Here is a 25817-nt window from a genome sequence, read left to right as displayed (position 1 = left end):
CTCTGTAACTACATGAAACAAGAGGGGAACAAGCACCACTACGTGAAACAAGAGTATCTTTCCCCAATATTTAAGCAAAAGTTACAATTGTTTTAGTTTTCATTGCACTTTTGTTAAAAAGATTACTGTATAAATACATATATATGTACCCTGTAATTTTTTAAAAGCCTATATAGTAAGTATTTGTACACCATTATACAAAAAGGTACACAGTGTCTCTTGCTAAATTGCTCCCAAATGTAAGATTGTTTTATCATAATAGTAGAATATGTACCCCTTAGTTCTATAAAACTTACATGTACCTTTACTTGCATGTAACTTTACAAGTACACTATAATTACAGAAAGTTACATGTTAAATCTCTTTAATTACGCAGTACTTTCCCGGCTGTAATCAAAAGCGCTACCGCATCTTTTATTTCATAGCTTTCTCCTGTTTTGGTCTAGTAAGGAAGTTCCCTGGTCATTTGTTTTTCATGTGTTAAGCAGGTAAGAATGTTAAGCGGGTAAGAGGGTTTTTCTTTAACCCTTGAGAGAGTGTGATTTCCTGGTTAAGTGTCTTGGTTGTAGTGCTGGGGTTGGAGGCTGGAAGACTTCCTTGTCTCTCTCAAGTTATTTAACCTTGTGCGTCAGTCTTAATACCCCTAGACTGGGGAGCAATGTAACAATTTGGGGCTCGTCCCACTGTCAACTAATTGTTGTGTGATGCAAATTGTTGATCAAAAATATTGAAATTCACTCTCAGAAAAAAAAGGTACGAAAGCTGCCACTGGGGCTGTACCTTTCCAAAAGGTACACTTTTGTCCCTTTTAGGTACCAATATGCACCCTTTAGGTACAAAAGTGTATCTTTTGAAAAGGTACAGCCCCAGTGACAGCTTTCGCACCTTTTTTTCTGAGAGTGTTTGGTAAGTAGGCTACTTTTCTCTTATCATTTCCATAACTGGGTGATGGTTTTCGGCTTGGGTGAGGAGGGGTGGAATAGATTTTGATTTAAAATAATTTACCCTTTCTCCTTCTACTTAGGTTTTTTAATCGTTGTAAAAAGAGAGATCTGCTTTTGATTGCGGACTTCTTTAAGGTCAATATTCAGAAAGAGTTTACAAAGCAAATCATTAAAGCGGACTTGTTTGGAAAACTTGTGAAAGCTGGTATTTTGCCAGGACATGCAGATGGCAGTGTTGAGGAACAACCTGAGGCTACAGTTAAGACTGTAACCAGAGGTTAATCCCAAAACTGGGACAGAAAAGAGGGGATGAGACACCAGTGGCGGGTACTGCCCAACCTACTCGCCTGTACCTCCCATTCACCTGAACACATGGGGAAGCACACTAATGCAACCCTTCAACTCTCATGGAGGGGGCGTCGGATAAAAACTGCCCTTCTCCTCGGAAAGTGCATTAAATGTAGTATAATTCCTTTGGATTCAGATATCTCCAAGTGCAAATATCCTCATCCAAAATACTGGAGAGGCAATCGATCAAAAAGGGGGACACGAGAAGGACTGCCAGCATGTTTAGTCTTATGAGTAGTTTGCCCAACACTGACAGTATTATGTCATATTTTCTGTTTATTAGGGAATAAATGGTCAACGTTTACATATGTTTAATTAATTATACTTTTTTGGGTATGTGTAGATATTCACAAAGCACAGATCTTTGCACTCTAATAGTCTGATGAAAAGCAGAGAAATGCCATTTGATTCCACGGGAGAAGACTGGAGAATAGAGCGTGTGTAATGCTCTGGATTATGTCAAGTGTTAACGATAACTAATATTATCTTCAGAAAATGCTGTAAATGAAATGCCTGTTAGGGGTGAGGACAGGGTGGTGTTGGTGTTGGCTACACCCACAAATATGTCACACATATTTTACTTCAATTATTATGGAAAAATGTCAGCAGTGCTAAGTCAGACGCACGGCATGCTTTTATCCTGTTTTCCTTTTTAGTCAACTGTGAAGACTAACCACACCTCAATAACTGTCAGTAGCACGTGTGTATGTGCCCTACTGGGGTGCTTCTTCAAACTTCTGATGCCAAGTGCAAGTATTGGATAAAGCCAATCTTGTCAATGCCAAGCCAATGTTCTTATTTTGGCATTGAAGAAATTGACATTTCATTCTGTGTAAGCTTAAAGGAACCGTATGTATGAAATGTATTTCAATTAATCATAAAATGGCCCTGATATATGTCAGTAGACATTAAGAAATCATGTTCATTTTAAATACTTATATCCCTGACAACAGTAGTCCGGCCAGGATATTGTCATGTAAAAGTGAAGTTGCAGCCCTCAACTGATGTTGATGTTGTCATGTTGTGTTTTGGCCTGATGCGCCACCGTCCACCTATCTATCAATCACGAAGTCAGTAGTGTTTCGGCATCCGGGTTGCCAGCTCTGCTCTAGTCTTGCCATTGGACACTCCTTGTAGCAGCCGACGTTCCTGCTGGATCCTGCAGCCTATCTGGCAACCTCGAGTCAGGGGGGAGGGGGTAACTTGAAAGTGATTGCAGTACCAGTTTTGGTACAATCTTACATACGGTTCCTTTAACAACAATAAGTAGTACACCCATAACGATTATGATCAATTATGCTGCTACTAGGCCAACATCAGTCAGTTAACAGGCCCTTTTGTGGAAGGACTCTATCAGAGAAGCATCTAAAATAAACTACCACAACACAACACAACACAATAAGACAATTCAGAAGTTTTCAAATCAATAGACTCGACTGCCTACATATTTCCGCTAAAATCTCAGTGTTACGCAAGCTTACGGTACAGTATCCTCCAATAGCACACTGTGGTAGTAGCAATCTCTTTCTGTCATAATTATAATAACTCTCGATCACAACTAATTGTATTATAATATAATATATTGTATAGTATATCATTGACTATTATAGTTAACATAACATTTTGATTAATTTTTTATTTTTTTTAAAGGTTAGTAATGAATTATAGAAGCTCTACATACAGGTGGATCATATCAATATTGCTTTGTCCTGGTGTGTGATTCATCCTCAAGGTTTCATTTTGCTTAGTGATTAATTTTTTCACAATTGCCATACACTGCACCGGAAGCTGCGGTGGCACTGAGGCTAAATGCAGAAGCGGTGGTGTATTTAAACAGGCGAAAATTAAAAATATGTTGGCCTTTGAATCAATGGAATCATTGCAGAATAAAATTCAGTTATTTTAGGTTGATAGATAGCCTACATGCAAATTTCATTAAGAGAGGCAAAAGTCAAGTTTCTTCCCCCTCCCAGGGAGTGATACTTTGATTCATTATTCATCTTGAATGGCGCTGTTGACAAAGGAGACTACTTTTGTATGTTAATGTTTGGTTTAGGCATAGTTTTCTAAGTGTGTATGTAGAATAAAGGTCATGTATGACACTGCTGAATAGCTTAGTGTTGCGCATGTAAAGGCGGACTTGTGATGTTTGTGAACGTGTTTCAGAAATTATGGAAAATGGTTCAAGGTTTTAGTTACATACAATTGTAAAACCAACACCCATTTAAAGGAACATATAACTTGTAATCTCTTAAAAAGTTAATTTATTTTGTTTCATTTGTTATTTTACAACACGTTGGTCTAGTTTTTAAAGCTCTTTAAACTCTTAAAGGAAGAATATTGGAGTCCAAACATCATTGGGCCCCATTGACTTTCGTTGTTCAAAACATCTTCTATTATGTTCCACGGAAGAAAGACATACAGGTTTTTAACGACAAGAGGGTGAATAAATGACAACTGGATATACGTTTTTCCAGCTTGTAATGTTTGAAATAGCCTCATGTGTGGGATTTACCAACACGATCTCATGAAAGTGCGTGTCTATATCACGAATGTTATTTCTCGTACCATTTATACGGCAAAAATGTTTTTTGTGTGCATATGCTACGCATTGAAAACCCTTGAGTAGGATTAGGGGTGGGGAGTGCGTGCATATTATATGCATATACATATGCACGCAAAAACTATTTTTGGCGTAGGGGGAGACCAGGGACAGTTGTAACAAGTTGCTAAAAATTGCTAAAAGTGTTACAACTGTCCCTGGTCTCCCCTATAAATGCCACGAGAAATAACATTTGTCGTGTAGATACGCACTTTTGTGAGATCGGACTGGATTTACACTTTCTCTGTTTACTCAAGATGGAAGACTCATCCTTTTTGTTTGGGTTGGGGTTGCCTCATCCCTTGGGGGTTGATTGATGAGGCGATGGGCTTTTTATATAAAATGAAACAAAAAGAAACAAAACTACCCTATAGGGGGAAATTCAGGATCCAGAAAAACACTGTGAATGTTGACAATGAACTGGAACAGGACTGCAAACACAAGGAGAATAAATAGGACACAACACATGCGGACAGAATCAAGGAATTGTTCGGGCCAAAAAATCGGAAATGGTCAAAAGATCGGATCTGTGCTTTAAGACTTGTATGTAAACGCAGGCTCACTGTACGACGTAGGACTACCGTTTAGGAGCCACGACCACATAAATCGCCACGATTGGTCATCTTTCATCTGGGACAGACCAGAATTGTACAATGTGTACCGGGCATTAGGCAAGCTTTTGGATTTGAAAAGAAAAGACTCCTAATGATACATTTTAGACTGTATTCCCACTTATACTGTTTGCGCTACAGACTATGATATCTTGCTTGTTTAGGGCTTGCTTGTTTTTATTTCCTAGCGATCAGACATACCATTTTCACTTGTTTTTATAGGCTTTTTTGTCAGTGCACAACCATATAACAAGTTATATGGAAAAAAGCAATGCCTGAGGATGTAGCTCTGTTACACACTAATCACATCATCTAAAGCCGAGCGTCCAATCCTGCTAGTGAAGGGTGAATGTCTTGTGGAGTTGAGCACTGACTTGCCCTAAACACACTAACAATGCGTCCCAATTCGCATACTATCCGTCCTAAATAGTACTCGAAAATATGATTAGTACGTCCCAAATTGTAGTATGTTGAAATGAGTGTTTCCAAAGATACCCGGATGGTCTACTATTAACTTTTAAATGCATCATTACATTCAAATTGCAAACACATGAGGAGAGTCTCCGCATGAAAGACCCGCGACTGGCAGATGAACGTGCGACTGCATTTCTCTCCGAAACGGTATGAAATTAAATTAGATTGAATGGAGGATTTTAACTGTGACAAGATGATTGACAGGGCAGGTTACGGTGACAGGATTCACGCGACCGATCTGTCTGTTAAACATGAGGAAGTATGTCCCAAAGCTTGCCTACTCTTTTGCTACACACTCAAAAGTATGTACTTTTTCTTCACAAAAAGAGTACATACTTTTAGGGCGTAGTATAAGTAGGGGAATTGGGACGCATCATAAATTTTAAGTAATCCCGAAGACCTTGATTAGCAACACATTCAGGTAGTGTTTCAAGTTCAGCACATTGCATTACCTTTTTTCAGAATAATCTGAGTCACAATGTCTGTATGTGCCAACCGTAACATTTTTTTTTTAATTGTCATAATCACTCTTTTGTCAGTGCTAAGGTGTGCACATACATAATTACTTAGCAATGCAGAAACGGTGTTAGTGAAAGTAGAGTGGTAACAAAACAATATCAGCATCAGTGATTTGGTAATATGGCCTGTGTTAACTGCCAAACATCTATCCAGTAAACAATATGACTATAAAAAAAAAAAACCTCAATTCGCCTTTGGCTAAGCCACGCCCTAGAATGTAGATTGACCAATCACAGCGCAGCCAAGAACGAGCTCCACAGAGGTTCGACACTTTTTCACAGCGCTCCATTGACTTTAACACAGGCGTCTCATATTTGTGGTCTCGGCCGGCTATTACCGTCGTAGTTTTATCAGAAATATGGTTAAACGTTGTGCCTGGGGCATTTGTAACACAGATACGCGTTTCCCAGAGAGGTTGGAGGGGGTGTCCGTTTTTTCCCTTCCCAAAACCGAAGTCAAATCCTGACAAGTGTCGTCTTTGGATTAAACTGTGTAGACGTCCTCTCAGTCAGCGAAACCCCTCAAGATCAACAAGCTCACTTTTGTCTCTAAGATACATTTAGCTTTTAACCTTACTGTGAAGTTATACTAGTTAGACAGTTTTATGCTGGTTTAGGTTATGATTTGGGTTCTCTACCCTAATTGTTGATACGCTAGCACACGCTGCTAATAAACACAACTTTATACTCGCGTAGTCCGTTTGCTTTGTAATAACGATTATAGAAGTGAATAGAGACCTACCCAGCTTTGCATGAACAGTGTTGCTCCTGATATTGTGAGTCCCAGCCTCCGTCTCCATTAGGATATGCGGTGGTTCATTTTTTGACTGTGACGGTATGCTTTTGCCTCTATTTGGATGCCTTGTTGTTGCTTGCGTTTCACCGGTATGTCTTGAATATAATAGAAATTAATTCCATGCTAAACCTTTGTTCTCAACCTTTGTTCTCAACCTTGAAGCCCCCCCCCCCCCCCCAACACTGAAAAACAGTGTTTTAAAACTTTTAACTGAAATGTTTGATTCAGTGTATTTTTTAGTAAGCTATTTTAAATTTAATTTATACACTTTTAACAGTATGTTTTCAACTTTACTTAAATTGTTTTATAATCATTTAATTTATACATTTATAAAGAACAGTATGTTTTTCAACTTTAGTTTCAGATGTCAGAGCAGACATGGAGGGGTAGGGGGAGCGCCTGTGCCACTGACATTTTCGTCTCACATTACAAAGGAAACCAGACCACACTGTGGAATGGTGATACATGGCCTATAACAACCGCTTCAAACTTTCTGCCATAAAAACCCACAAAGCTTATGTCAAAACACTTGATTGATCGGATAGATAGGTCAACTGCTCCATCCTTATCAATAGACACCGGATGCACAAACTGTCAAAACACACACTGTAAAAAAAACCCTTGTTTTTACAGGAAAACGCTGGCAGCTGTGGTTACCAGAGAATTCCTGTAAAAAACACAGCAGCACCGTAGATAACTTTACGGACGAAATATGTAAATTGATTTACAGTGAATGAAATGACGGCTGAACTACCATTTTTTTTGGTTAATTTCACATAACTGTTGCATATAAATAGACAATTTCCTGTATTTTTTACATGTAATAATTGCTTATTGTGCATCAAATGATCAAATTAACAGGGAAATATCAAACAAAAAAACAAATTTAAACTGGTAAAACAACAGTAAAATTTTGCAAATGTCCTGTATATTATACATACAATATCCATAATATGTTGTATTTTTTATGTTTTAATAATTAAGTTATATTGTGGTAAATTAAAAAAATACATCTTGAAATAAGAAGAGAGGAAAATATCACTTTTGCAAAATTTATTTAACAGCCATCAAAATAGTTGTAAACAATTGGATGCATTTTTTTTTTCAAACTAAGTTTGAAAAGTAATTTAACAAAGTTTAAGTGCCAGGCACACAACAACAACTCACAGGCATGAAACAATTGGCCCATTTTCTTTTTTCAATATATACAAGATGCAAAGAAGCTTTAAGTGCCAGGCGCACAATAACAATTTACAACAACCAACTGGAATGTTCCACAGTATGGCATAAGACTTATCGATCTCCATGGAGACAATCAGGTGATGCCAATAGGCCTAGTTACATGTCAGATCTGTGGAGAGGTGAGCCCCCAGGTTTGTTAAGGTTTTTTTTTGCATTAAAAACAGTTCTAACTGAATAAATGCAAGATACATACGGACCCTCTACCAGGAAGAGTTACAGTGCACCTTTAAGAGTTTAAAACAAATTACATAGTGCCTTAACCATAATACACATTGTGGATTTAACAAAGTGAAAACAGTACCTCTTCTCAAACAAACAGTCAGAGTCAACAGAAAGAGTCCATATTTAGGCTTAACGCCACTCGTGATCGGAGAGTTCCTGTATCAGGGTGAGGACTCGAGGGTTCAGGTTGAGAGGACGCTTGGAGTTTTTATTCTGTACTTTGGTTCCCTTTTCTGGGTTTATTGAGAAAAAACACCTGTAGAATAAAACCATATTAAGCATTTTAGTTGATCAGTAAAAAAACTACAGTGTGTGTATATATGTATATATATATACAGGGCCGGATTAAGAGTTCAGAGGCCCCTGGGCACAATGCGCCACCTTGGAATTATAAGGTTCTATCTGCATTTTGACTGGTTTTGAGATATTGAGCTTTAAAGTTTTTGCATTCCATTCGACTGTGTAGAAAGAACCTTTTTATTTTCTAAATAAAAAGTTTCAAAATGTACACAACTTAAAAAACAACATCACATAATGTAAAGAAGTTGTCACAGAATAAGAATATGTGAATAACTCAATTTTGACAAAAATGTCAGATAGAACCTTATAATTCCAAGGGGACGAATGACTTGTAGGACCCCCCCCTTAACTTAATATACAAATGAAATAAACGGTGCTTTATTTTTTCAGCTACAGGTGTATTTAACAGCATTGAAGAAAGTCATTAAATTATATGAAATATGAAAATAAAACACAACATAGACTTCACTGTATAAATTGCACATTGATTCTTATTAAAGCTACTATTAAAGTTCTCAGTCAAGAGTGAGGGATTTGCTCTTTGTATTTTGTTGTTTTATTAACAGGGACATTTTTAATTGTCATCATTTAGCCTACTCTCTCAAGCCGTTTCAAACCCAAATAAGTCTCCCTCTTCTGTTGAAAATAAAAGTTATTTGGAAGAATGTGGGTAACCAAACAGTTGATGTACCCCAGTGACTTCCATAACAGTTTTTTTCCTACTATGGTCAATGGGGACCAGCGACCGTCCGGTTAGCCACACTCCTCAAAATATCTTCTTTTGTGTTCAGCACAAGAAAGAAATTAATACATGTATGGAACAACATTAGAGTGAGTGAGTAAATAATGACATTTTTATTTTTGGGTAACTATCCCTTTAAGGACAAGCGATTGCATGTTTACTATTAAGCCCCGTTCACACCGCCAGCGACACGCAGCGACAAAGCGACAAGATCCCATTCATTTCAATGGAGCGCTGGCGACTTCCGGCGACACGAGCGACAGTGACCGTTGGCGACAGAATGTGGGCGTGTCAAGCGACAGGAGACAAGCGACAAAAGTTCAGAAATTTCAACTTTATGCAAATGAGAAGCGATTTTCGCGAGCGACAACCAATAGGAAAGAAGACTTTCAGTGGAGCTCACGTTACGTCACCGTCTCGGAGTGCAGGCAAGATCGAGGGCGATTTCACTGTTTTATATGATTTGACTAACCACATTCATGGATATAATAAAATTATGCATGGAAAAGAAACTGTCGACAGTCTCAGTGAGTTTAATTAATTTATAGTTCGAGTGTTGTAAGTTTTTGATGCAAGTTTAGCACTGCCGCAGTTCACTTTACAATTTCCCCTGCATTGTGTTGACTACTAGAGACAAGAAACTGTATTATTTGTCAAATACGAATGACGTTTTAGTCATTAATGACCGTATGAGTGAGTTTAATTTGTTGCTTGATCGATCGTTAATCTAGTAAATGATTTAATCCACTGAACACTGCTATGGGAATATAAAAACACTCTCTCAACAGCATACTGTTTCTTTTGAGCCTATAATTTCTAGTCAAATTAAAATAATATAAAGTTAGTTATCACTTGTGATGGTATTTAGTATAGATATGGCCAGACGTCCAGTCAACCAATAACATTAGAGCGACAGCACTACCAACGCCCACAAGCGACTTCACAGTACAGAGACTAGCGATACACAGCGACAAAATCGCTGGCGGTGTGAACGGGGCTTCAAGCCCCGTTCACACCGCCAGCGACACGCAGCGACAAAGCGACAAGATCCCATTCATTTCAATGGAGCGCTAGCGACTTCCGGCGACACGAGCGACAGTGACCGTTGGCGACAGAATGTGGGCGTGTCAAGCGACAGGAGACAAGCGACAAAAGTTCAGAAATTTCAACTTTATGCAAATGAGAAGCGATTTTCGCGAGCGACAACCAATAGGAAAGAAGACTTTCAGTGGAGCTCACGTTACGTCACCGTCTCGAGTGCAGGCAAGACAGAGTTCGAATGCGATTTCACTGTTTTATATGATTTGACTGTAACCACATTCATGGATATAATAAAAATGATGCATGGAAAAGAAACTGTCGACAGTCTCAGTGAGTTTAATTCATTTAATAGTTCGAGTGTTGTACGTTTTTGATGCAAGTTTAGCACTGCTGCAGTTCACTTTACAGTTTCCCCTTCTTCATTACAGTAAGATGGTATTTCTGCTGGGCCTTAAGCCTGTCGCACCTCCAACGGTGCCTTTGGTGGACTATGCATGGCAGAGGCGTCCTTTTCTCTGAGGCAGGCCTAAACCTGACCGCATACCACACGATTTTGCTGCAGGGTCTTCAGCTGGGGACCACCGCTCATTGACGTTTCGCCCCTTAACCCAGAACGTCTCATGGTGGCGGGGCAGTGAACAGGGACGTCTCCCTGACACCCCCTGCAGCAAAACCTAACTTGATGTTACCCCCCAAGCCTTGTCTCGTCGTTTCAGCCAGAGCCAGTGGCTTGCTTTCTCCGCTTCCTCAGAGAGCTCTTTGGTGGATCTGCTTAGTGTGGCTCCCCGTAGTCCCAGATCCTTGAGCAGACGTGATGTTGATCTGCCCACAAAGCCTCTGGCTCCCACCTCCACCGGATACAACCTCACACTCCATCCACTTTCCCTGCACTCCGCAACCAGGTCTGCATACTTCGCCTTCTTTCTCTCATAGGCAGCTTCCAGTCCCTCCTCCCATGGAACTGTCAGCTCGATCAGTATTACTAATTTCACAGCTTCAGACCACAGCACCACGTCTGGTCTTAAGGTGGTGCTGCATATCTCCTGTGGGAACTGGAGCTGCCTTCCCAAGTCTATTTCCATCTTCCACCCCGCCCCTGGTGTTAAAAGCTTGGCAGGTTGTCTCTTGCTGGTATGCATTGCGTGTTCCCCCTGCCTAATGAAGTGGATCCTGCATCGACTCTCTGATGGACTATTGTTGTTTGCCTCCTGTCGACTTTTCTCCAGCACCTCTGCCAGTTTTCTGAGCACTTGGTCGTGCCGCCATCTAAGCCGCCCCTGTGTCAGTGCTGTTTTGCAGCCCGACAGAATATGCTGGAGAGAGGCATTGATGGTCCCGCAAATGTCACAGGATTGCTCTGTTCCAAGCCATTGGTGGAGGTTTTTAGGGCTCGGGAGGGTGTCGTACGTTGCCCTAATGAGGAAACTGAGCCTAGCCTGTGGCAGTTTCCAGAACTCTGCCCAGCTGATTTCTCGGCTCGCGACACCCTCCCAAGTTGTCCACCGCCCCTGCTGCCCCTGTACCACAGACCTCACTCTGATCTCCTCCTGCTCAATCCTCGTTAACTCTGCAACAACAAGGTCCTTCCTCTCCTTCCTGCTTGCCTTGGACCAAGGGATGAGTGGCTTGCTCCATCCCAGGCCTGCCCGCCCTGTCTGGACCATGCCCACGACTTGTTGATGTTGCAGTCTTCCCATCACCTTCTGCACCTCCTCCTTGGCCCTCCATTTCCTTCCAGTCTCCACTCTGGCATTTGCATCAGCCACTGTCCTGTCGGAGGAGTCCCTTAATTCCATCACCAGCCTTGCCTTCTCCTGCCTATAGCCCAGGGTGATGGATTTCAAGGGTAGCCGGAGTGAGTTCCATCCATACAGGCCAGCAGCTGAAAAGCACCGTGGAAGGCCAAGCCATTTACGGAGGAAGGAGTTGGCTTTTGCCTCCATCCGGCTCACGGCTGATGAGGTGACTTCGCACAGCTTCAGAGGCCACATCACCCTTGGGTACAGGGTGAAGTGATAACACCACACCTTGTACTTTCCAGGTAGCTGGCTTGCGTCAATCTTGGATAGGCCTTCTGACAGCTGCAGAAGGATGATTTTCCCCATATCCTTATCTGAGAGACCAGATGTATAAAGTCTTCCTAGGCTTCGGATGGGCTGATCCGCGATGCGGGGGATGTCTTCCCCGCTGATGGTGAAGGTGAGTCTGTCATTTCTCTCCCCCTTTCGCAATGAGAGGCTCCTTGACTTTTGCGGCTTGAACTTCATCCTGGCCCAGGTGATCAGCTCATCCAGCCTCTTGAGCAGCCTAGATGTGCATGGGGCGGTTCGTAGCAGGCAGGTGATGTCATCCATATAGCTCCTTAGGGGCGGGAGCCTGCGGCCTGCAGGCAACCGGACCCCACCCACCACTTGCCTTGCCCCGATCAGGATGACCTCAAACGCTGCCACGAAAAGGATGGGGGAAATGGAGCATCCCATTGCGATCCCTACTTCCAGTTGTTGCCAGCCAGTGGTGAAATTCTTCAGTGCAAAGCACATGTGCATGTCCTGGAAGTAGTTCATGATCATGGTCCTGATGTTATCTGGGATGTAGAAGAATTCTAAAGCGTAAGCTATGAGCAGGTGTGGCACTGACCCATAGGCATTGGCTAAGTCTAGCCATATGACGTGCAGATCTTTCTTCTCCCTCTTAGTGGTCTGGATCTGTTCCCAAATCATGGAAGCATGCTCTACACAGCCAGGAAAGCCTGGAATCCCGGCTTTCTGGCAGCTGGTATCGATGTAGTTGTTCTCCGTGAAGTAGATGGACATTCTTCTTGCCATCACGGAGAAGAAGATTTTCCCCTCCACATTCAGTAGTGCTATGCTCCTGAACTGCTCGATGGTCTTGGCGTTCTGTTGCTTGGGAATAGAGACTGCCACTGCCCTCTGCCACTCAGATGGTATGGTCTGTTTAGTCCAGGTGATTCTCATCAGGGTCCATAGCAGCTTCAGAACTCCTGGGCAGTTCTTATACAGCTTGTACGGTATTCCGTTCGGGCCTGGTGCTGAAGCAGATCTTGCCCGCTGGATCACCTGTCTGACCTCGCTGAGCTTGGGTGGTGATACGTCAAACAGGGCTGATGGTTCTGAGGGTCTAGGCACATACCCTGGCGAGCCTAGGGGGTTGTTCCTTGCTGGGTCACTGTACTGAGTGCGAATGTGCTCCTGTAGTTCTTCTTTGGAGATATCCAGGGTTCCACTTGTTTTCTCCTCAAGGAGCCCGCGTGCATGCCGAAATGGATTCCTGAAGAAGCTTGATCTTTCCTTCTCCTTCCTTTTTCTCCGTCTTCTAATGCGTTCTGCCCTCCGGAGGTTAGCAAGGCGTCTTCTGATCTCATCCCAGAGAGCTTTCAGGCCCTCCTTCTCAGACTCGTCTGCCTTCCTCCAACGCTTGCGAACCAGCCTTCTGCTTGCTACCAGGTCATCAATCTCTTTCTCCCTCCTTCCCTTTGATCTTATTGCGGCTTCTCTGATGGTCACCTCACCATATCTGTTGCTGCATTCTTCATACAGGATTTCCCCGAACAGATTTAGCTTGGCTACCACTGACCCGCGCAGAGCTTTTTGCAGCAGCCCGCTCAGATGTTCGTCCAACTTCCTCCACTCCTCAGCTTCGTTGGCCTTTGGCCACTTGATCTTATTCCTTCGGAATGGTTTCTTCAGGTTCCTGACTCTTTGGCTCGACTCTGTTCTTGAGTCACTCGGGGGTGCTACTGGGTTCACTTCTTGGGGTTCATCAACATCCCCTTCTTCCTCCTCCCTTTCCACCTGCTCTACCTCTGCAACATTGGGCCCGTTGGCACTGTGGTTGTCAACCCGGCCTTGGATCCCATTTGTCTGACCTGCCCTTGCCAGGGCAGTGCAAGGTTGCATCAGACTACCACCACCACACTTCTTCTTTCCAATGTGGATGTGAAGTCCCCTCAAAGTTGTTGTTTTTTCCCAGCCGCACCCACACTTCCTTGGGATCTTCTCTTTTGCCGATATCCTTGCGTTCGTTACCGTGTGGTCCGTCCTTGTTGGCCCTTCTTTCATCCCGCCTCTCGGAGGGCCGTCGGGTTGTTTTCTTTGTTTCTTCTTCGTAGTAGGGTTTGGGTGCCTTCCTCTTGGAAAACTAGAGGGTAGGGTTACTAGCCCGCCTCTCCCGGAGCAGTCTATCCTGCTGCCACCAGTCTCTCCTGGTTGTCCTCCAGTCTTCCCTGGACTCCAACTGCTCTATTCACAGTAGCCACTGTCTCCAGAAATGCATTCTTCATTACAGTAAGATGGTATTTCTGCTGGGCCTTAAGCCTGTCGCACCTCCAACGGTGCCTTTGGTGGACTATGCATGGCAGAGGCGTCCTTTTCTCTGAGGCAGGCCTAAACCTGACCGCATACCACACGATTTTGCTGCAGGGTCTTCAGCTGGGGACCACCGCTCATTGACGTTTCGCCCCTTAACCCAGAACGTCTCATGGTGGCGGGGCAGTGAACAGGGACGTCTCCCTGACACCCCCTGCAGCAAAACCTAACTTGATGTTACCCCCCAAGCCTTGTCTCGTCGTTTCAGCCAGAGCCAGTGGCTTGCTTTCTCCGCTTCCTCAGAGAGCTCTTTGGTGGATCTGCTTAGTGTGGCTCCCCGTAGTCCCAGATCCTTGAGCAGACGTGATGTTGATCTGCCCACAAAGCCTCTGGCTCCCACCTCCACCGGATACAACCTCACACTCCATCCACTTTCCCTGCACTCCGCAACCAGGTCTGCATACTTCGCCTTCTTTCTCTCATAGGCAGCTTCCAGTCCCTCCTCCCATGGAACTGTCAGCTCGATCAGTATTACTAATTTCACAGCTTCAGACCACAGCACCACGTCTGGTCTTAAGGTGGTGCTGCATATCTCCTGTGGGAACTGGAGCTGCCTTCCCAAGTCTATTTCCATCTTCCACCCCGCCCCTGGTGTTAAAAGCTTGGCAGGTTGTCTCTTGCTGGTATGCATTGCGTGTTCCCCCTGCCTAATGAAGTGGATCCTGCATTGACTCTCTGATGGACTATTGTTGTTTGCCTCCTGTCGACTTTTCTCCAGCACCTCTGCCAGTTTTCTGAGCACTTGGTCGTGCCGCCATCTAAGCCGCCCCTGTGTCAGTGCTGTTTTGCAGCCCGACAGAATATGCTGGAGAGAGGCATTGATGGTCCCGCAAATGTCACAGGATTGCTCTGTTCCAAGCCATTGGTGGAGGTTTTTAGGGCTCGGGAGGGTGTCGTACGTTGCCCTAATGAGGAAACTGAGCCTAGCCTGTGGCAGTTTCCAGAACTCTGCCCAGCTGATTTCTCGGCTCGCGACACCCTCCCAAGTTGTCCACCGCCCCTGCTGCCCCTGTACCACAGACCTCACTCTGATCTCCTCCTGCTCAATCCTCGTTAACTCTGCAACAACAAGGTCCTTCCTCTCCTTCCTGCTTGCCTTGGACCAAGGGATGAGTGGCTTGCTCCATCCCAGGCCTGCCCACCCTGTCTGGACCATGCCCACGACTTGTTGATGTTGCAGTCTTCCCATCACCTTCTGCACCTCCTCCTTGGCCCTCCATTTCCTTCCAGTCTCCACTCTGGCATTTGCATCAGCCACTGTCCTGTCGGAGGAGTCCCTTAATTCCATCACCAGCCTTGCCTTCTCCTGCCTATAGCCCAGGGTGATGGATTTCAAGGGTAGCCGGAGTGAGTTCCATCCATACAGGCCAGCAGCTGAAAAGCACCGTGGAAGGCCAAGCCATTTACGGAGGAAGGAGTTGGCTTTTGCCTCCATCCGGCTCACGGCTGATGAGGTGACTTCGCACAGCTTCAGAGGCCACATCACCCTTGGGTACAGGGTGAAGTGATAACACCACACCTTGTACTTTCCAGGTAGCTGGCTTGCGTCAATCTTGGATAGGCCTTCTGACAGCTGCAGAAGGATGATTTTCCCCATATCCTTATCTGAGAGACCAGATGTATAAAGTCTTCCTAGGCTTCGGATGGGCTGATCCGCGATGCGGGGGATGTCTTCCCCGCTGATGGTGAAGGTGAGTCTGTCATTTCTCTCCCCCTTTCGCAATGAGAGGCTCCTTGACTTTTGCGGCTTGAACTTCATCCTGGCCCAGGTGATCAGCTCATCCAGCCTCTTGAGCAGCCTAGATGTGCATGGGGCGGTTCGTAGCAGGCAGGTGATGTCATCCATATAGCTCCTTAGGGGCGGGAGCCTGCGGCCTGCAGGCAACCGGACCCCACCCACCACTTGCCTTGCCCCGATCAGGATGACCTCAAACGCTGCCACGAAAAGGATGGGGGAAATGGAGCATCCCATTGCGATCCCTACTTCCAGTTGTTGCCAGCCAGTGGTGAAATTCTTCAGTGCAAAGCACATGTGCATGTCCTGGAAGTAGTTCATGATCATGGTCCTGATGTTATCTGGGATGTAGAAGAATTCTAAAGCGTAAGCTATGAGCAGGTGTGGCACTGACCCATAGGCATTGGCTAAGTCTAGCCCTGCATTGTGTTGACTATTAGAGACAAGAAACTGTATTATTTGTCAAATACGAATGACGTTTTAATCATTTATGACCGTATGAGTGAGTTTAATTTGTTGCTTGATCGATCGTTAATCTAGTAAATGATTTAATCCACTGAACACTGCTATGGGAATATAAAAACACTCTCCCAACAGCATACTGTTTCTTTTGAGCCTATAATTTCTAGTCAAATTAAAATAATATAAAGTTAGTTATCACTTGTGTTGGTATTTAGTATAGATATGGCCAGACGTCCAGTCAACCAATAACATTAGAGCGACAGCACTACCAACGCCCACAAGCGACTTCACAGTACAGAGACTAGCGACACACAGCGACAAAATCGCTGGCGGTGTGAACGGGGCTTTAGGGCTACTGTCACTTTAAGATCTGCCCGCGACGAGTCTAATATACACGCATTTGACAAGCAGATTTGTTTCTTATTTTTTTTCTACTGTTCTTTCACTTTAGACATAACCAACTTTGTTTATGTAAACCTTGTGTGTATTTGACAGTATTAGAGCAATAAGACCCGAAAGATAACTTAGTCCAGTAACAGGCGCTGTTATACAGGCTTTTAGTGCATGTGCGCGTCGGCGGGTGTAACGTTATTGCGCTCAGAAAAGCGCCCGTTAGAACAGCGCATCAGCAGCGAACGACATGTTTAACCGGCAAGGCTTTAAAGCACATGGAAATAATTAATTTTTATAAACTACAGTGTCCCGTTCCTCTGCATTTAATGTGAATATACGTCGCGCTGTACAGTATGTTGAGACGGAGGCGCCAGAACTGCAAACTGATAGAATGCACGATACTACGATATTTCTTCAAAAGCATATCGTGGAGACATTTTAATCATAATATTTGACATAATATTTGACGGTGCCCAGGGCCCCTTAGATGTCCTGGGCCCCTGGGCAATTGCCCAGTTGCCCTAATGGTTAATCCGGCCCTGTATATATATATATATATATATATATATATGTTTGCGTGCATGTCTGTGTATGTGTGCCTGTCTGTCTGTGCGTACGTGTGCGTATGTGTGCATGTCTGTGTGTGCGTATCTGTCTGTCTGTGCACGTGCGTGCCTGTCTGTGTGTACAAGTCTGTCTGTGCGCGTGCATGCCTGTGTGTCTGTCTGTCTGCATGCATGTCTGTGTGTGTGCGTATCTGTCTGTCTGTGTGTGTGCGTATCTGTCTGTCTGTGTGTGCGCGTATCTGTCTGTCTGTGTGTGCACGCATTTGTCTGTCTGTGTGTGCGCGTATCTGTCTGTCTGTGTGTGCGTATCTGTCTGTCTGTGCACGTGCGTGCCTGTCTGTGTGTACAAGTCTGTCTGTGCGCGTGCATGCCTGTGTGTCTGTCTGTCTGCGTGCGTGCATGTCTGTCTGCGTGCGTGCGTGCATGTCTGTGTGTGTGCGTATCTGTCTGTCTGTGTGTGCGCGTATCTGTCTGTGTGTGCGCGTGCGTGCCTGCACAAGTCTGTCTGTCTGCGTGCATGTCTGTGTGTGTGCGTGTCTGTCTGCGTGCATGTCTGTGTGTGTGCCTGTCTGTCTGCGCGTATCTGTCTGTGCGCCTGCATCTGTCTGTCTGTGCGTGTGCCTGCCTGTGTGTGCGTAAGTCTGTCTGTGTGCGCGCGTAATGTAATGTAATAGCCTTTATTGTCACTTAGTCACAAGTACCAGCGAAATTAGCCATCAACCTGTCCATGCGTGTCTGTACGCGTGCGTGTCTGTCTGTGTGTGTCTGTCTGCGTGCATGTCTGTGTATGTGTGCGTGCCTGTCTGTCTGAACGCATGTGTACGTGCCTGTCTGTGCACGTGTGTCTGTCTGCATGTCTGTGTGTGCCTGTCTGTGCGTATCTGTCTGTATGCGTGCATGTCTGTGTATGCGTGTGTGTGCCTGTCTGTACGTATCTGTCTGTATGCGTGCATGTCTGTGTATGCGTGCCTGTCTGTGCGTATGTGTGCGTGTCTGTCTGTGCACGTGCCTGTCTGTCTGTCTGTGCGTATGTGTGCGTGTCTGTCTGTCTGTCTGTGCGTATGTGTGTGTGTCTGTCTGTCTGTCTGTGCGTATGTGTGCGTGTCTGTCTGTCTGTCTGTCTGTGCGTATGTGTGCGTGTCTGTCTGTCTGTCTGTGCGTATGTGTGCGTGTCTGTCTGTCTGTCTGTGCGTATGTGTGCGTGTCTGTCTGTCTGTCTGTGCGTATGTGTGCGTGTCTGTCTGTCTGTCTGTGCGTATGTGTGCGTGTCTGTCTGTCTGTCTGTGCGTATGTGTGCGTGTCTGTCTGTCTGTCTGTGTGTATGTGTGCGTGTGTCTGTCTGTCTGTGCGTATGTGTGCGTGTCTGTCTGTCTGTCTGTGCGTATGTGTGCGTGACTGTCTGTCTGCGTGCATGTCTGTGTGTGCGTATCTGTCTGTCTGTCTGTGGAGTGTGTGTCTGCCTGCGTGCAAGTCTGTCTGAGTGCGTGTGCGTGCCTGTCTGCATGCACGTCTGTCTGTGCGTATGTGTGCATGTATGTCTGTCTGCGTGTGCCTGTCTGTACGAGTATGTACCTGTCTGTCTGTGTCTGTGTGCGCGTGTCTGTCTGTGTGCATGTCAGTGTCTGCGTGCCTGTCTGCATGCGCGTGTCTGTCTGTGTGCATGTCTGTGTGCGCGTGCCTGTCTGTGTGCATGTCTGTGTCTGCGTGTCTGTCTGTCTGTACGAGTGCGTGCCTGTCTGTCTGTCTGTGTGGCGCGTGTGTATGAGGAAAGTAGTAATGAGAAAGCCATGATTACTCACCTTTGAAGAAACTCCAGAGTTGAAGCCAGCTCAGATGGATAATGGATATTAACACAGTAGTAGCTCCCGAACATGAGACAATGCAGAAATGAATGAGGAGATGTTTGTGTTGATTAGGTTCTGATCCAGACTCAGCATGTACCTTGTTGAGGAATAGCAGGACTGTCCTATGAACAAATTATTTAACAGGTTATATCAATAAGCTCTGCAAATTCTATAAACAGTGCAATAAAAAAGATTGGGAAAAAAGACTTACCACAGAAAATAACAGCGGGGGTCAGAGGCACTTGCTCCAGTTGGACCTCTTCTGCCAGGCATCTATCAGTAGAGGCAGGAATCAGCAGCTGTCCTTGCAGTTTAAGGTAAAAAAGACAAATGTTTCTGAGATAAGAATGACTATCATTCTCTGGCATATCAATGGCTGCACTAGCTGTTGGCATGGCTTCATGTGTCTTTTCTGAATCATCTGTACTGGCAATGACAAATGGGGGCTGAGGGCGAGTTTCCCTGTACATGTTATCAATATCATCTGGGGAGCATGCTTTATGCTTCCTACACATATGAGAAGTAAATGATGACTTTTTTGTAAACATGACCGTGCAACCACTTACTGGACATGACACAGACCTGCCCTCTCCAATATGATCATTTAAGTGAGACACTAGTTCTTTCACCGTGTGAAAATGGCGGGAACATAATGAAATGGCACATTTTAAATCCGCAACAACAGCTAACGTTATTGGAGCAGCTTGCGGTGCAGGTGCATTGTGTACACGATAATAATGGCCCTTGAAAGCTGAGTAAGTGGTAAATGTTTGACTACAGTTGGCGCCAACACATTTGAAAAGACAACGGGGCTCATTCCTATGCACTCTGCAATGTAGTAGGCTACATAACGTAACGTTAGCCTCTTAATGTATCCAAATTATTTTTACAAAAGACGCAGGTGATAATTTTTAGGATCATTTTGCCTGTGCTAATCAGCTGAACTAAGTTATCACGCATTGATCTAGCTAGCTAACTTAAATATCAACTAGTGCTAGCTTAACTTTTAACGTAACTTAACGTTAGCCTAACGTTAAGTTACACCATGGGCTTTCAGCACACATTTTCACTTAGGAAGTATCGAAAAAAAGTAGACTTAATGTGAAGCTTACCGTGCAAACGTTCAATTTTCTGGATGAACAGCTGCAGATCCTCCAAAAAACTTGAAATCGTAGATTTGTCCTAAAAACTTTTAAAACGACAAAGTGGTCCGAAGACTTCTGCTGCGCCTGTTTTTTTGTCTACACTTTTAAAATGAAAATTCTGTCATCATATATTCACCCTTAAGTTGTTTCAAACCTATATGAATTTCTTTCCTCTGCTGAACACAAAGGAAGATATTTAGAAGAATGTCAGTAATCAGGCAGTTTCTGGTTCCCATTGACTTCCATAGTAGGAAAAAAATATACTATGGAAGTCAATGGGAACCAGAAACTGTCTGAGTAGTTATTACCAGGCACCATGTGTCAAAATGATTGATGACTTCCGGTTGACCTTGACCTTTGACCTTTTCCGGTCCCGCCTTTTCCGGTTGTGCATCCAGTATTTACTGATAAGAATTGACCTATTGACCGCACTCATCCAATCGATCTATCCTTTAAGGCGAGACACTACAGGTGAATAGGGTAATTTTTTTAACTTCCAGATATCACCATGAAACTTTACCAGTTGATTAAAAAAATGTATTGCAAGTTTTCTGTAATTTTATGTTTAAATATGCTAATCAGGCTATATCTAATTAAATATGTGCTAATTTGCATATATTTTGAAGTGACAAATCTGACCATTGAAAAAAAAACAAGATTCAAAATTATTTTTGCATTTTGTTGATATATTCAATTAAAATACTTTACCAGAGGGGATTATGAATATCTCCTTTTGTTATCCTGTAAATCAGAAAATACTACCAATTGTTACGATGAGGCAAGGACGAAGCGGAGAGAGAATCCACATGCAAGCACTACTTTAATGAAACAAACAGGTAATCCAGGGCAAACAACAAAACAGGGAACTCGGGACAGGAACAGGAAGCAGCTACAACGACCGACCCACAGAAGACAAGGGAAAACAAGACAGGAATCTTGACACCAATAGCCTTTACAATTTATTTCCCCCTATCTTTAGGCATTAAATGTCATATAAATCAGGACAAGAATGATATATCAACAAATCCCTCTGGACAAACTTTCACAATACGACTGTAAAGTTTGGTGTATGTATGCGCTACAGAAGAGGAAAATCGTCACTAGGAGTGTGAGAAAACTCATTTTGAGAAAACGGCCTTTAAAGATTTTTATGGCAAAACTCCACACATTTCTATTGAAAGCCATAAATTACAGACACCATATGCTTTAGGTCCATGTAAAATCCATGTATCACACTGTTTAACATCCAAAACTAATTATTGCTTCATCCATCACTGATCATAACAACACATTAAAACAACACATCAACAGTCCCTCACACGGGTGGAATGACAAACTAAATATATCACACCCATAGACGTCACAGCAACATCACGTGACGCTACTGAAGATGACTGCTGAGTCAGCAGTCGAAACTGTCAAGGTATGACAACAAACTTTAAGCCTGTCATATAGGAAAGAATCACTTATAAATACAAATAGTATGAAATGTCAAAGCGCGTCACGTGACGATTCTGAACGAATCACGTTGTCAGAAATTGGCATCAGCCAATGAGATTGAGCATTTCGAGTTAAAATGCCCTTTTACTTTCATGATTGGTTGCTGATAAACAGTAAATTACCATATTTGGATCCGACCGCATTGTACAGGAGAGAGAGACCTTTCTAACGGTATATGTGATGACGGTGCAGACAGCGATCGCGGAGCAGATGATTTACAACGCCAACGTTTGATGAATTTAGGCAAAATCTACACACGCAAACAGACAAAAATAAATTCATTTTACCTTAGAAACTAATGTTACGCTTAAAATTAAGATTGTACTTCTATTACATTGTTATGCCAGAAGGTGGCGACCAGTGTTAAAATGTATTTGATGTATCATTGAATCATTCATTCAAGAGATTTGTTCAAAATGTCTTCATTCATTTCAAACAAGTTTTTACAGTTTTTTTCAAACGAGTTTTTACTGGACCCAGATGCAGGAAATGGAAAAAAAATAATGAAGTTTAATTGTGAAACCAGGAATCAATGCAGACAGTAGGAAAGAAAAAGTAAGGGTGAGGTTAATGTCTTGATGATGAAGATGATGACGATGATGAAGCTTGGCAGGCACTGCTCTTATCCTGAGGCAGTTTATGTGCCAGAAGAGATGAGGGTCCCCCCGAAGCCCATGGCCGACCATCGAGAAGCACACCCCAGCCCTTGAGAGCGGTTTCTGTCGGGAGAGACTCGTGAGGAGCCCTGTCTTCTTCCAAAGCTGAAGAGCACGACATACAATGAAGTTCCTCCTCTCTCTCTGGCAGGGGTACATCTTCCATGGCCAATTTTGCCTGTAGAGAGCGCAGCTCTTGTTCAAGAAATTTTTGGTCTACCACACCTCGGAAATGGGGTGGACGGGAAGCAAACTGAATCCTGCAACCTTTTCTTACGGTGTTCAGGAGGACCCACTGAGAGACTGTCTGACAGACGAATAATTTTCTTCGATAGTATCGCTCTGTTTGAGGCCCTGAAGCAGCAAACTGGCAGAGACCACTCAAATTAAGTGAAGGTAGGATTTGCTCATGAGCAAAGCTGGGGCGAATGGCCTGTTGGACGCCTCCACCTCCCGAATCACAAGAGGAGCTGGGATAAGTAAAGACGCCCTCTGAGAGCCCAGAAGAAAATCTTGAAAATCTGGCCCTTCCCCAAAGGGGAGTCCAGATTTTTCGTGGAGATCACCTCCTTCAGATCTGGGATCTGCCTTATCCACTTAGTTTGATGTTCCTCGGCAGGGCTTTGCGGGTGAGGTGGGTTTCCTCCACAATGATGTGCATGAGGGGGAGAGATGGCCAGCGAGTGTGATTATCTACAAAGTCAGATGAAGAAAGCACAAGTTCCTCGTTCTGAAGTCTGAAGAATTAGTAGAGCAAGCTTCAAGATCCAGAACGGCGTCCTCGGAGTCAGCCGAGAGCGCGAGAGATGGGGTTATCTTCCGTTTCCGCCAACTCATCCTGCGAACCATGACCGAGGTTTAGAAATGGGGTTGAGGATTGAGGGTCTTTGTTCAGTCAACCCAGAGTATCCCTGCGTCTCAATGTCCATACTATCCATCCTAAACAGTATGTGAGATTAAAATAATTGTGTCCCAAAGAATAGCATGTTGAAAAGAGTATGCCAGAAGTCCCGGATGTCTACTATACTACTAAGTCTCCTATTTTCGAAGTGTGTATCCGTGCTCACTCTAAAGGCTAATATTGCACACAACCCAGTGCGCTTTGGAGGAGGAAATACAAACACACAAAAAAAAAGTGTTAAAAAACTACAAAACACGGCGGATATGCGTGACCGAAGGTGAGAGGTTTAGATACAGGTTTGAGTGACTAATCAAAATTTAACCCGATAAAAAATATATATATTTGATGTTATCCGTGTTATATTTCATCTGCAATAACAATGTGGACTTTTATCAAGATCAGTTAGACCATTAACTTTTAAATGCATCATGCATTAATATGAGGAGAGTTCTCCACATGAAAGACCCACGACTGTAGATCAACGTGCTACTAGGCTACATCTCTCTCTGATACAGTAGGAAATTAAATTAAATGTGGAGGATCTTAACTGTGAGAAGATGATTGACAGGCCAGTTTACTGTGACAGGATTCGACAGAGAGCAAACGTTAAAGACGCAATTGTATGACGTGATAGTATGTCCCAAGGCGTGTGTAGGCTGCACTTTTGCTACTTTTTCTTCACAAAAAGAGTACATACTTTTAGTGTGTGGTATAAGTAGCCTAGCCTAGGCAAATTGAAACGCAGCATGTGTCCACGATACTTTCATACATTATTTTTGCATATCGCCACCTACTGGGCAGCTATGCAATAATTTTGCTCAAAGATCAAAAGATCTTTTAATCAGTGTTTTTTTTTCTTTCTGTAAATATATATTGAGTTGAATGAGTTGAGCTGCACACACATTTAAACAGTGGCTTACCTCCAAAAGCACTGCTTATTTTCTCTTGGCAGATGGCAAGCCGAGCAGCCTGTTTGTCCTGTTTTAGCTGACGGTAAAATGAGGTGGATCCTCACTGGCTGTTTTCTACTATAATAGTCACTCCCAGGTTTCTGCCCCCAGGGCTTTTGTGTTGGTAGATGACTCATTGTATTCAAAGACGCTGTTTGTAAACACACAAACACCCTCATAGCTCTAAATTGCTCAAACGCACACAAAAGGTGTGAGATGGCTGACTCGTTTAACTCCTAATCCTAGTAAAGGTGATTGCCACAGGTGCTGATCTGACATTTCGCGAGCGCCAGCGAACAGGAGATCAGCAACATGACCACGGGCACCTTTTTCCTGTTTCTACTTGCAGTGAGTAAACCTGAGTTAACTTTAATCATCATAATCAGCTGTAAGGAATGATTAGCATCATACTTTTGATCGTTTTATCTGATAATGGTGACTACTGGACTTAATCTAATCTTTTTTTAAAGTAATTATTTCTGCTCTTATTGATAAAGTTTTGAGCACTGTCTAATTGGAGCTTTTACAAATCTCACATATAATAAAGCAGATAAATAATATGATGTTAGATGGAATGACGTTAAAAATATGACCGCATACAGATGCAAAGTCAAGGTATAAGAGAAATTGGTAACACTTTATTTTGATGGTGCCTTTGGAAGTATTAGTAGACTGTCTGCTTAATATCTCCTAACACTTTGTTGTGATGGTCCTCCAACAGACACTCCACTGACTATAAGTAACTTTGCATCGAAATTCAGATTGTGATCTCTGTGAAATATAATATTGGTGATCCAGAAGATAGTACAAAAATGTGAAAATTTGAATATGGTGCAAAAGTTCATTTATTTCAGTAATGCAACTTAAAAGGTGATAATCTAATATATTATATAGACTGAGATATAAGTGAGATATTCCAAGCCTTTATTTGTTATATTTTTGATGATTATGGCTTACAGCTTATGAAAACCTTTTCACCATATTGTGATTTTGAATTCGGGGTTTTCATAAGCTGTAAGCCATAATCATCAACATTATAAAAAATAAAGGCTTGAAATATCTCACTTTGCATGTAATGAGTCTATATAATATATTAGTTTCACATTTTAAGTTGAATTACTGAAATAAATTAACTTTTGCACCATATTCAAATTTTCTAGTTTCGCCTTTATGTCGTGCTTTAGTACAGAATGCAGCAGTTAAAGTGTGTCATAAACATGTTAAAGAGAAACTAAATTACAGTCATGTACAGAAACAGATTAATCCGTGGTTTATGAAACTCATTTGTTGTTCTTATCAAGTGAAATTTCTATGGTGACAGATGACATTCTTAGGTGATTTGTTTACCTGCCCAGATAGCAAACCGTCATCGAAACTATGTTAAATCAACATTCCGTTGTCAACGTTAAGTCATTGAATCAACGTCGAACTCTGATGTTG

The 25817-nt window shown here is 43.3% G+C and overlaps 1 protein-coding gene and 1 long non-coding RNA gene across 5 annotated transcripts in view; one reads left to right on the top strand and one right to left on the bottom strand.

Moving 5' to 3' along the window:
* LOC306985353 (cadherin-like protein 26) overlaps positions 1-25817 on the top strand; it is a 146028-nt gene that overhangs the window by 75982 nt on the left and 44229 nt on the right. For 3 of the 4 annotated variants that reach the window (XM_079587512.1, XM_079587515.1, XM_079587514.1), the window contains exon 1: positions 24487-24725. The exons of the other annotated variant lie outside the window; for it this stretch is intronic. In XM_079587512.1, the coding sequence (XP_079443638.1) occupies positions 24690-24725 (36 nt within the window). In that variant the 5' untranslated portion in view covers positions 24487-24689. Of the gene's footprint in view, positions 1-24486; positions 24726-25817 lie in introns of those variants that run through there. 4 annotated transcript variants of the gene reach the window in all.
* Positions 7333-24731, bottom strand: LOC306985366. The gene is made up of 4 exons (XR_013794789.1): positions 24348-24731; positions 19437-19529; positions 19181-19347; positions 7333-8013 (listed from the first exon to the last, which is right to left on the bottom strand). It is a non-coding gene; the product is annotated as an uncharacterized lncRNA (long non-coding RNA).

This window comes from Phoxinus phoxinus, assembly GCF_949152265.1.
Source record: "Phoxinus phoxinus genome assembly, chromosome: 18".
In the NCBI taxonomy this organism is placed as follows: domain Eukaryota; kingdom Metazoa; phylum Chordata; class Actinopteri; order Cypriniformes; family Leuciscidae; genus Phoxinus; species Phoxinus phoxinus.
This window is presented reverse-complemented; position numbering and strand designations above follow the sequence as displayed.